At 40.7% G+C, this 12,727-nt stretch overlaps 1 protein-coding gene and 1 long non-coding RNA gene across 3 annotated transcripts in view; one reads left to right on the top strand and one right to left on the bottom strand.

Moving 5' to 3' along the window:
• Positions 1–12,727, top strand: part of LOC309649354 — a 460,714-nt gene that overhangs the window by 34,025 nt on the left and 413,962 nt on the right. The window lies entirely within an intron of this gene.
• The window catches only part of HYDIN (HYDIN axonemal central pair apparatus protein), a 443,025-nt gene that overhangs the window by 115,659 nt on the left and 314,639 nt on the right, over positions 1–12,727 (bottom strand). Inside the window, exons 30-38 of one of the 2 annotated variants that reach the window (XM_082438963.1) lie at positions 11,872–12,049; positions 10,071–10,189; positions 9,764–9,811; positions 8,337–8,464; positions 7,775–7,911; positions 7,428–7,555; positions 7,086–7,277; positions 6,607–6,756; positions 2,346–2,585 (exon numbers count right to left, since the gene is read on the bottom strand). In XM_082438963.1, coding sequence (XP_082295089.1) covers positions 2,346–2,585; positions 6,607–6,756; positions 7,086–7,277; positions 7,428–7,555; positions 7,775–7,911; positions 8,337–8,464; positions 9,764–9,811; positions 10,071–10,189; positions 11,872–12,049 — 1,320 coding nt within the window. The remainder of the gene's footprint in view (positions 1–2,345; positions 2,586–6,606; positions 6,757–7,085; positions 7,278–7,427; positions 7,556–7,774; positions 7,912–8,336; positions 8,465–9,763; positions 9,812–10,070; positions 10,190–11,871; positions 12,050–12,727) is intronic. The other variant, XM_082438964.1, reaches the window with a different exon arrangement.

Raw genomic sequence — 12,727 nt, 5'->3', positions numbered from 1 at the left:
ATGTTCAAGTGTAGAACTAAGACTAAATGATGGAAATTAGGCTCTGACATCTTAATATTGTAAGCTCTGACACTATAGATTTAATACAAGAAGCAAAACACGGAGCAAGTGTACATGAGATGATTACCCAGTAGGCATTAACTGGAAGTAAAGAAATATCATTTTAAATTAGAGGGTGGTGAGGAGAGGTAAAAAGAGATTTTTAGCTAATTTCATTATTGCTCATAGTAGGGAACTAAGGGGCAGTTTCTAAAAAGTAGGGTACCAAGGGTATTAGATAAAGGCATAGTTTATACAGATCAGCCTCAAGGTAGGACAGCAGGGTAGAGGTAGTAAAAATGAACTTGGATAGGTCAATGGAAAAGAACAGAGATCCCAGAAATAGACCCAAATAAACATAGTCAACTGATCTTTCCTAAAGGAGCAAATGCAATACAATGGAGCAAAGAGTTTTTTTTCAACAAATGGTGCTGGAATTGGACATTCACCGGCAAAAAAATAAATCTGAGTGGATCTTATCTTCATAAAAATTAACTCAAATGAATTGTAGACCTAAATAAAAAACATAAAACTATAAAATTTCTAGAAGACAGAATAACAGAAAATTTAGATGACCTAGAGTATGGTGATGACTTTTTAGACACAACTCCAAAGGCAGAGTCTATGAAAAAAATAATTGATAAGCTGGACTTCATTAAAATGAAAAACTTCTGCTCTGCAAAAGATAATGTCAAGAGAATGAAGAGACAAGCCACAGACTGGGAGAAAATATTTGAAAAGACACATCTGATAAAGGACTATTATTCAAAATATGTAAAGAACTCTTAAAGCTCAACAATAAGGAAACAAATAACTCGATTAAAAATTGGGCCAAAGACCTTAACAGATACCTCACCAAAGAAAATATACAGATGGCAAATAGGTGTATGAATGGATAGTCCACATTATATATGCCTTCAGGGAAATGCAAATTAAAACAACAATGAGATACCACTACACACCTATTAGAACAGCCAAAATCCAAAACCCTGACAATATCAAAAGCTAGTGAGGATAAGGAGCAACAGGAACTCTCATTTACTGCTAGTAGGAATGCAAAATGTTACAACCATTTTGGAAGACAGTTTGACAGTTTTTTACAAAACTAAACATACTCTTACCATAGAATCCAGCAATCATACTCCTTGGCATTTATCTAAAGAGTTGAAAACTTATGTTCACACAAAAACCTGCACACAGATGTTTTTAGCAGCTTTATTCATAACTGCCAAAACTTGGAAACAACCAAGATGTCTTTCAGTAGGTGAATGGATAAATAAACTGTGGTATTTCCAGACAATGGAATATCATTCAGCACTAAAAAGAAATGAGCTATCAAGCCATGAAAAGACATGGAGGAAACTTAAATGCATATTACTAAGTGAAAGAAGCCAATCTGAACATCTACATACTATATGCTTCCAACTATATGGCATTCTGGAAAAGGCAAAACTACAGAGACAGTAAAAAAGATTAATGGTTGCCAGGGGTTGGGAGGAGGGAGGGATGAATATGTGGAGCACAGAGGATATTTAGGGCAATGAAAATACTTTGTATGGCACTATAATGATTGATACATGTTGTTATACATTTGTCTAAACCCATAGAATGCACCAAGAGTGAACTGTAATGTAAACTATGGACTTTGGGTGATTATGGTGTCACATAGGTTCATCAATTGTAAAAAATATACCAATCTAGTGAGGGATGTTGATAATGGGGGAGGCTATGCATGTGTGGGGGCAGGGGTTATATGAAAAATCTCTGCATCTTCCCCTCAATTTTGCTGTGAATCTAAAACTGCTCTAAAGATTAAAGTTTAAAAAATGGACAAGGAGGAGCAATTGTAAAATATACAAGCCAGAACAAACAGGAAAAAAAAAAAGGCAGATTTAAGCCCTAACGTGATTACATTAAATGTAAATGGTCTCAATACACCAATTAAAGACAAAGACTGCCAGAGTGTATTAAAAAGATGACCCAAATATATGCTGTCTACAAGAAACTCATTTCAAATATAATGACTATGGCATACATTCTTTACTGTTTGAATTTTAACATGAGCATGTATTAGTTTTTAAATTAGTTGTTTCAAATGTATAATGAGATCACAAAGAAGAATGAATTCTGCTTAGGGCAAGGGAAGTAGGTCAGGAAAGACTGCAAAGTGATCTTTAAATTGACAGGGAAGGGTTCATAGGAAGAAGGAGCAAAGGTGAGGAGGAAGTTGTCCAGGCAGAGAGAAGAGTATCTGTCAGGGCCCAGCATGTGTAGGAAAATGGAGGTTGGTTTTGGTCTCTGCTCACCTTCTCTTCTACAAGATATTGCTGGTCAAATTCTAAGGAGTAAAACTCAATGGGAAAGTTGCAGGGATTCTTCACCACCACCTCGGCCTCATCTCCAGGTGCATAAGGCAGCAGTGGCCCCAGCTCCAGAACTGAGGGACTAAATTCCAAGCATGGCTCTAGACCTTGCCCCTGTGCCAGTAGAGTAAGCTTTTGAGCACTCTGGGCAATCTGGAACACCAAGGTTTGGCTGTAGAATTTCTGGAAAATATAAAAAAAAAACAAGCAACTAAATTCTTTTCTGTTATGTGACATGTAAAACTGATAACCACTGGGGGACAAAATTGATCCTGTTTAGATTAACAGAGAAAACTTTTCTTATAAAATTGCATGAGAGCAATTTATATTAGAGTGTTAATACTGGGTATCTAGCATGCCAGGCACTGTACCAAGTGCTTCATCACAGTCCTGTGAATGCTGTTCTCATACCCCTCAGATCCTCCAGTGTGCTCAGATGTCCCACTGCCACTATCTGCATCTCTGGGCTCTCATTTCATGGGCCCTGCTGCCCATGGGTAGGGCAGGGCAAGGCAGAAGTGTCAGAGAAGTAACACCTTCTGGGGACAATCCTTAACCAATGACTCTCAGGAGTTACTGTATAAAGACTCCTGAGAGGGATAATGCTAAAATGTGCACTTTGTATATTTTCTCTGAGTTTCCACTGGGATTAAGATCCAGTGTCCAGGACTTCCCTGGTGGCGCAGTGGTTAAGAATCTGCCTGCCAATGCAGGGGACATGGGTTTGAGCCCTGGTCCGGGAAGATCCCACATGCCATGGAGCAACTAAGCCCATGTGCCACAACTACTGAGCCTGCGCTCTAGAGCCCACGAGCCACAACTGTTGAGCCCACATGCCACAACTACTGAAGCCCGTGTACCTAGAGCCTGTGCTCCACAACAAGAGAAGCCACCGCAACGAGAAGCCTGTGCACCACAACGAAGAGTAGCCCCCGCTAGCCACAACTAGAGAAAGCCCGTGCACAGCAATGAATACCCAACGCAGCCAAAAATAAATAAACCAATAAATCAATCCAGTGTCCAAGGTAGCTGGCTCACTCACACACCCTATTAGCTGCCTTCCTTTTCCTTATCACCTTCTACTTCTCTTTCAGTATTCCCTACACTTCCTAAATAATCCGCTTGCACTCAAATTCTTGACTCCAGGTCTGTTTCTTGGAGAATCTGAATGACCATATTTCCATTATTTAAAGATACAGTTAAGCAGCTAGTCAGAGATGATCAGCTAGTGTAATCAGTTCATCTGATACAATTACAATCCAAATACCAGTTGATAATGATACCAATTATCCTAATCTGGTTTCACTTAGGAACCTATTAAAATGCATATTCACAGGCCCATTCCTAGAGATCCTGACTTGGTAGGGGCAGGGTAAGGCTGGGGATTCTGTAGTTTTAACCAGATGCCCAGGTTGTTCTGATACTGTTGGGCTCATGGCTTGGGTTTGGAAAGCATGATTGGCTGAGTGATTTGGAGAGCTCTTAACTACCTTAGCTCAGAGGGAAGGAAAATCAGATGGAAAGAATGTGTAAGGACATAGATACAAGTTCAGAAAAATACCTGTTGTTGGAGATAGTAAGAGAACAAATTATTGGCTAAGAAGGTTTTCTATATAGTTATGGGTTTAGCACCTTATGTGATCCAAACTTCTATATTTTAACCGCTTTTTAGGGAAATATTTCTTACTTTTTTTTTTTTTTTTTTTTTTGGCTGCATCAGGTCTTTGTTGCTGCATGTGGGCTTTCTCTAGTAGCAATGAACAGGGTCTACTCTTCGTTGTCGTGTATGGGCTTCTCATTGCGGTGGCTTCTCTTGCCGCGGAGCACTGGTTCTAGGTGCGTGGGCTCAGTAGTTGCGGCGTGCGGGCTCTAGGGTGCGTGGGCTTCAGTAGTTGTGGCACATGGGCTCAGTAGTTGTGGCTCACGGGCTCTAGAGAGCAGGCTCAGTAGTTGTGGTGCATGGACTTAGTTGCTCCATGGCATGTGGGATCTTCCCAGACCAGGGATTGAACCCATGTCCCCTGCACTGGCAGGCAGATTCTTAACCACTGCACCACCAGGGAAGTCCCAGGGAAATATTTCTAAAACATTTCATTCATCTCCTTGTCTTCTAACACAAAGTATTCTGAACACATGTTATAATGTCTAGGAGTTGTTAATGTGGACATCAGTGTTTCTCTGTGCTGCTGATGCTGGTGAAGATATAGGTGTGGACTGTATGGGTTGCAAGGCTAACCAGTTCCTTGTATACGGCCAATAAATTCCTCTCCCAAACTCTAATTTGAAAAGATACATGCACCTCAATGTTCATAGCAGTACTGTTTACAACAGCCAAGACATGGAAACAACCTAAGTGTCCATCAACAGAAGAATGGATAAAGAAGATGTGGTATATATGTACAATGGAGTAAAAAAGAATGGAATAATACCATTTGCAGCAACATGGATGGACCTAGAGATTATCATACTAAGTGAAGTAAGCCAGACAGAGAAAGACAAATATCATATGATATCGCTTATATGTGGAATCTAAAAAAGTGATACAAGTGAACTTATTTATAAAACAGAAATAAACTCACAGACATAGAAAACAAACTTATGGTTACCAAAGGGGATAGTGGGGCGGGGGGGAGAGATAAATTAGGAGTTTGGGATTAATATATACACACTACCATATATAAAATAGGTAAACAACAAGGACCTACTGTATAGCATAGGGAACTATACTCAATATCTTGTAATAACCTACAATGGAAAAGAGTCTGAAAAAAATATATATATTCATTGTAAATTAACTATACTTCAGTAAAAAATGATACTTAAAAAAATTCCTATCCCATTTGGTGGAAACATTTTATTAATTTTGACCAATGCTAACTCAACATTTATGGAACTGCCCAAACAAATCTTTTTTTTTTTTACTATATTTACTGATATTTTTTTCAGTAAAACATCCAAAATCTTGAGTAAACCTGCTGGCAGTCTTAAGACTCTCTCAGAATGACAAACACATTAGTTTTCTTTTCTTTTAAAAGGGTTGGGGAGATTTTGATAATGATAGAAACAGGGACTCTATTTTAGAATCAGATATGAAGTCATTCTCTTTTCTTTCTTCTCATTGTAGATTCTGAAGCATTTCCTCAAAGCTGTTACCAGGAAAACGGGAGTTAACCATGGGTATTTTATAAAACACACATCGATTTCTTCTTTTAAAAGAATAAAGAAAAACATCTCCCAAATGCCTTAGGCTTTCACCAAAAGTCTTTACAGTGTAACCTCTTGAGATCCTCTCTGGTTCTAGGATTTTTATTATTTTTTTACTGTATTCTTTGTCAGGAGTAGCTTTGTGCTCATGGTGTTTGCAAAAGAAACACTTGTGAGGCCCAGGGAGTATGTCTATCAGGAAGTACTTATTATTATCACAACTACTGATGATAATAGTAAATAGATATTGAAACACTATATATAGAGCAGTATGCTATGCATTTTATTCACATTAATTCATTTAATCTTCAAAATGACCCTTAGGAGGTAGCTACTGCAGGTTGATAATGTCTTATCTGAAACCCTAGGGGCCAGATGCTTTCAAATTCAGAGTTTTAAAAAGGTAAACACAGAGCATATACCCTATGTTACATAGTATCCTTAGCAGCGTCCCCTGTAATCAAACACATTAATATTTCTGCAGTTGCAGTGTTTGAGTCTGCAAACCAAGGGGGATAAATAAAGGTTAAGTAGTCTCACGTCAGTTCAGATTAGGTTTTTCTGCCAAATGAGTTTGGGTCTGAAACTTAAAAAATTTTTTTCCCCAGTTTTTAGAACTTATTGGATTTTGGAATTGCAATAAGGGATTTTGGACATGTGATATTATTATTTTTCATTTTATCTATGAGCAAACTGAGGTTTAGCGAGGCTGAATAATTTGCCCAAAGCCACGCAGCCTCTAAGTGCAGAGGCAGAAGGCCACTAAGCCAGGTCTGTTGGTAAAAGTCAAAGTGTTAGATAGATCTGCCGATTCCAGAGCTGGTGCTCCTAACCACCAGGACACAGCTCCTGCATGAACCAGAGCACTGAATGCCATAATCAGAATAGTGAGGGACAGGTCACTCAAAGTTTCCCTGGAGGCCCAATCAAGCATGGACTTCGAGTACAGCTCAAAGAGATCCAGAGAGTCTGAATGAGACTACATTTCTTTAAAGCTTACCTCTTCTTTGGGCATGAATTTCACTTGCATGTTGGACCTCTCACCAGGATCCAAGACCCCAGAAGTGGGCTGAATCTCAAAGATCCGTGTCTTTGGCTTTAATTCAGCACATAGTTTCCGTCTTAAGTACTTTGGCATGTGTTTCTCCAGCTGGTAAATAAATAGTAGACAATTAGACCATTTTCTTTGGAAAATGCCTCCACCCTCCACCCACTCCATCTATGTTTACTGATTACTTCCCAGGTGTCAGGGGATGTGTGGATACCCGGGGCACAGAGATAAATAAGACATTCGTGAGATAGCATGGCCTGATAGTCCTTGAGTGCTGGGCTGAGGGCCTACATTTTATTCAGGGGGCAATGGTTGTCACTGAAAGTCTTTGAGCAGAAGGGTGAAATGAAGAGAGTGAAGGATTAGAATTATAAATCTGACTTAAATGGAGATGGAAAAAAGGGGACAATGGGCCACAATTCATTTACCTTGCTAACTTGCTTATGGGTGTGGATAAACCATTCACAAGGCACTTGGAGGTGATTGGAAAGCTGAATAGTTTCCACGAGGCACTGTCCACACTGAATTGTGGCAAACTCCACTTTTCCGCAAGACAGTGTCATACTGGGAATGGTCACCTTGGCTTGGAGACAGATGTGAACTGTTGGCCCTCCAACCACCTAGAGTGGGCATAAAATCGTTGTTACCACGTAGCATGGGATTGGAGGAAGAATCACGGCTCTGAAATAGTAACTGGATCATCACAGGGGCGATCAGCAAGCAGAGCTGGAAGCTGGGGAGGATCAGCTGGGCCTAGTGAGGCATCTTACCTTGATGGGCAGAATGACCTTTTTGTTTCCAACAGAAAGACTGGCCCCTTGGGCATCAAATCTCACTTCAAATGTTTCCGTTTCACAGTAAGGCAGATTCTTCACACGATCTAGCTCAATACTGAAGCCTGGACCAAGACAAACAAAATTTCTTTGTGGAAAAGAAAAGTAGCAATCAAGAGCTGCTCTAGACACAGCCCATCGGAGGCAGGATGACCACTCAAAGTATCAATTAATGGCCCAACAATTCTTTCAGCTGATCCCAGAAGAAGCACTCCAGGACAGTACAGATGGGCATCGTGTTAGAAATGACAGAGTGCAATAGGAAAGGTCTCCAGCCTGGTTACCTGTGTCGTGAAGGACACGCTTTTCTGCATGGAAGGACACTGGGAAGTGACTGGTGTTGGTGATCTTGATGATGTGGGTTCGGACGTCACCAAGGATGATGTAGCCAAAGTCTAGGATATATTCTGGCAGCTGGACTCTGAAACGGTTAACAAGGTCTTCTTACCACTCACATTTCCAAAAGTGCGAGAGTGTGAGGCTCTCTTCCATCTCCTCTGCACAATTCTATTCTCTGGAGTAGAGAACCACCACTTTCCAGAATGGAGACTAGGAACAAGACACTTCCCCCAGAAGACCACATTGCTGCTTTAGCCATCATCTCTAAACACATTCAGTGCTGGTCCTTAAGGACCTGAAACCGGCCCATCTATTCGACAAAGTGGGAGGTTTCTGAATAAGAGGCAGAGACCTGCCTGGTTGGCTGGCTGCTAGAGAACGGCGGACATGTAAGGTGAGTGGATTTCATCCCTACATAGTCAATCATTAATTCAGGGAGCACTCAGGTGGAGGGCACCGCTGGCTCTGCTACACTCTAAAACAAACACGACATGGAAGGGCGCTCACTTGATTGGTTTGCGGTGACTCCGATGGCAGAGGTTGTCCATGGAACCAAGGACAATTGATTTCTGATGTTCTGTGGCATAGTCTTGGACTATAAGCCGCTCTACTTCCATCTGGAGTTGAGCATTTAACTGGAGCAAGAGAGAAGAGCAAGTAAGCAAATTCTTTGAGAACATGCATTCTCAATGGGGGCAATACCACCCCTAAGGGGGCGAAAGTTGCTTCATGGAGGGGAGAGTGAGAAAATCTTAGATATTACAATGGCTTGTGGCCCTCCAAAGGGCCACAGTAAATAAATAGATATACAGTATATCTGTGGTGTTAAAATTTTTGTTGGGGTTTAAGGTGGTTAAACAAACTATACATCTATGCCATGGAGTATTACTGAGCAATGGAGTAAGGAATGAACTATTTATGTTGATGGATCTCAAGGGCATTATGCTGAATGAAAAAAAAATAATCTCAAAAGGTTACATACTGTATGATTCCATTTACATAACTCTTCTATACTCATAACAAGATTATAGAGATGGAGAACTACAGTGGTTGCCAGGGGGAAGGGGTGGGGAGATTGGGGATGGCTATAAAGGAGAAGCATGTAAAGGCAAAAACAAATTAAAAATAAGAGACTCAAGGGAGTTCCCTTGTGGCCTAAGTGGTTAGGATTCCGGGCTTTCACTGCTGTGGCCCTGGTTCAATCCCTGGTCAGGAACTGAGATCCTGTAAGCCATGAGGTGTGGCAAAAAAAAAAAGAGGCTCAACTCTCCCTGTTGAAAATAAGGGTAGACTTCTTCCAGCTTCATTTTCAAGAAAACTTGTAAGTTCTTTCTCTGTCTCTTGGAAATATATATAAATCTTTTCATAGGCTAAGACTTTTTATCAGCTTCACAACCCAGGAACATCTTCCTTAAGGACCTGGGAACCATCTCTTTGACATGTCATCATCAAGGAAGATAGAGCCCCATCTCCTACTCTCCCATTTCTGTGGGAGGATAGGAGCCCAACTTCAGAGGACCCTGTCATAAAAACACAAAAGGTTTGTTTTCCCTTTGGGTAAAGACAATTAGCTAACACAGATGGTCACCCCAATTACCATGTGAATTCAGCATGAACTAAGTGTGACAAATGGTGCTGTCAAGTCCTCTTACTTGAGGACTAGTTATAGTTTTTACTTAAGGACTAGTTACTGTTTACCTTGAGAACATGTATATAATAGGTTGTATCTGCTTGACTCTATAAAAGACTGAGATTTCTTTCTGTCTTTGCAATCTCCTAGCAGACTGACAGAGACACGGAGCACTTTCTGCTTTAATGCTTATCAATAATAAAGTTGGATTCTTTCTCTTCCACCTTTGTGGAGAGATTTTGTGGGTTGGAAAGAGATTTTTGCTTATAATTCTATTTCCCCAGCGAGCACAAGGGATACTTACGGAGATGGAACACTTCTGTATCTTAATTGTGGTGGTGGATACACAAAGCTACACGTGAAAAAATTGGGTTAGAACCACACACAGATGCAGATATGCAAACATACAGAGACATGCAGACATGCAGAGAGACAGACCCACAAGTACATATAAAACTGATGAAATCTGAATAAGCTCTATGGCTTGTACCAATGTCAGTTTCCTGGTTTTGATACTGTTCCATAGTTATGCAACATGTTACCACTGGGAAAAACATTTTTTTGCAGCTTCCGGTGAATCTACTTCCTGTGCAGAGTGAAGCCAATCTTACCTCAGAAGGGTCATCCTCAGGCACTTCCTCAGGTCTCTCTAAGTGGTCAAACATTTCATATTTGTTTTTTTCTAGGTTTTTTCTGGCCTGATTTAAGAAGATTTCATACTTCTCACATCCTGTGGGGGTTGGAAGGAGAAGGAAATCTGAATGGCTAGAAATATATGAATTATGCCTAAAACACAGACTCTAAGCTCAGGGTAAATAAAGTGAGAAGGGAAGTGAACTTTGTGATACTTAGCCTGCCATGTTTTCTCTGCTTCAGAGGATAATTTGTGAGTGAGTAGAATTTGTAAAAGAGAACTCACTGAGTTTTATGAGATTATGCTTTAGTGGACTACCAACTATTTCTCAAGAACTTAATGACAGTAACATCCTGAGTCACTCATAGGGTGACCAACTGGATCCCAGCTTACTTGATACTTTCCCAGTTCTAGCACCGATGGCTGCACCACTTGGGAAACCCCTCCATGCTGGACAAACCCAGATGGATGGTCACCCTTTAGGTTGGTCTTCATGTTTATTAATTCTCTGTTAACAAAAAGACTATATTTGGTTCAAGTTGCTTTAACTATGACTAAATAAGCTACAGTCCCCTGAATCAGGCAGGCTGGGCAACGGGGGGAGAGATTTCACCAGTTCACCAGTAAGCCAGCGCAAATTCAAATGCTTGAGGGGCAAGGTAAGCAAAGTAATTAAAGTGCCTTCTATGAAACCATAGGAAGTGCTGGGACTGTGGTGAACTGGAGTACAGAAGACCCAACTAGTATTCAGATTTAAATTATTTTAAAGCCCTGTATTGGGCAAACATGTCTACTGCCATCATGAGGCCAGCTGGGCACCCAGTTTTCAACCGTGTGGCAAAGGCTTTTCTTCTTGACAATTATATGTAGAGTTGGACTAACCTCCGGCTGGCTGGAACTCTAGATACTAGAGTGTAACATGGTCTTAGATTTATTAATATTTGTGTTCATATTATCAGGGAGCAGACAATTAGGATTTAATGCATGATCATCAACAGGTGAGTTAGTGACTTTGGGGAGTGGGGTAGGAGGAAAGGCTGAGGTGGGAGGGCTTAGTCTGAAGCTGCTTAGGGAATGTAGATTTCAAAGAGCTTGAAGAGGGTTCATGAAGAAGAGTGAGAAGTTTCTCTTGACTCTTCAACCTGTAGTCCATGTCAGGAAGAAAGAGCCAGAGTCAGTTTGTGGTTAAAAGAGCTGCTGAGTTGAGCTTCAGGATCTGCCAAGACAGAAATATTCTGGTACAGAGGGATGGCTCTGGGTACCAGATGTTACCCAGAAAAGCCTTGGCTAAGGATGTGGGCAGACAGTTAATAAGTCTAAATTAGCCTCGAAACTGTAATGCCAGCATAAGGGGTTGGAATCTTAGCTGCCTTTCTGTACAGTTTATATTGATATTTTGAGAATTGTATTCCTTGCAGTACAATCAGCCTTTGCCTTCTCAATGGCCATCTGTGAGTGACAACTCAGTGACAGAGTGTAGCTGGAAGGAACATGTGATGGAGGAAAAGGCTTCTGGAAGTACAATGTCCTGATCCCTCTTTAAGTAATTTAACGATGGCAAAATTGGCCAGGGGTCTTAATTTGGGACTACCATGGACCCTATCTTGTCTTACTCAACTCAGGTCACCAAGTCAATTTCAACTCTTGACGTTTTTTGCAATGCAGGAATAACACAAAAGGGAACTTGTGAGGACTGCCAAACAAATAATGCGAGTTGCCATCAACCTTATAATAAGCAGCTAAAACACATCTTGTCATCCTATAGAGGGTAGAAGTACCTTTGAGGTTCCTGGGGAGATCAACGCAGATTCGGGGAAAGATTCCCTCTCCACTCAGAGTAATATTTTCTGGGTCCAGGTGGGCAATCTGTATCTGGAAGCTCCTTTGAAAGATCTCAGGTACTCCAGGTAAGTAGTAAACCTTCAACACCTGCTCTTTATGGGAACTGATAAAACCCTATACAGCAGAAAGACCAGAGAGAATTTTAAAATTTACGTAAAATTTACGCAAAATTTATGTAAAATTTACGATGGACTCTTGCTTCTGGCAGTTTGATGGACTAGATAATCCCAAGGGCCTAGTGTGCTATACTGTCCACTCACATTCCTCCTCCAAGATTCATTCCTATGAAGGTACGAGAAAATGACAAACAATAGAAAAATAGGCAGCATACATGGGCACGCATTTCATAAAAGAGGAAACAGAATGGCAAACAAACAGTAAAGCTGCTTATCCTTATAAGTAATCAGGGAAATGCAAATTAAGATCATAATGAAAAAAATTTTAAACCATAAGATTGGCAAAGCTTGCCAAATTTGGTAAGACTATGCATCAAAAGAAACTCACAGTTCAATACATCTGGTGGGAATGTCAATGGGAAAGATCACTGTGAAAACTGCTTTAGTGGAGATAGCTTCAGATGGTGGAGGAGTAAGAAGTGGAGATCACCTTCCTCTCCACAAATACATCAAAAATACATCTACATGAGGAACAGCTCCTACAGAACACCTACTGAACACTGGCAGAAGACCTCAGACTTCCCAAAGGCAAGAAACTCCCCACGTACCTGGGTAGGGCAAAAGAAAAAGGAAAAACAGAGACAAAAGAATAGGGACGGGACCTGCACCTCTGGGA

The sequence above is a fragment of the Balaenoptera physalus genome, assembly GCF_965194825.1.
Source record: "Balaenoptera physalus genome assembly, chromosome: 19".
Lineage (NCBI taxonomy): Eukaryota > Metazoa > Chordata > Mammalia > Artiodactyla > Balaenopteridae > Balaenoptera > Balaenoptera physalus.
This window is presented reverse-complemented; position numbering and strand designations above follow the sequence as displayed.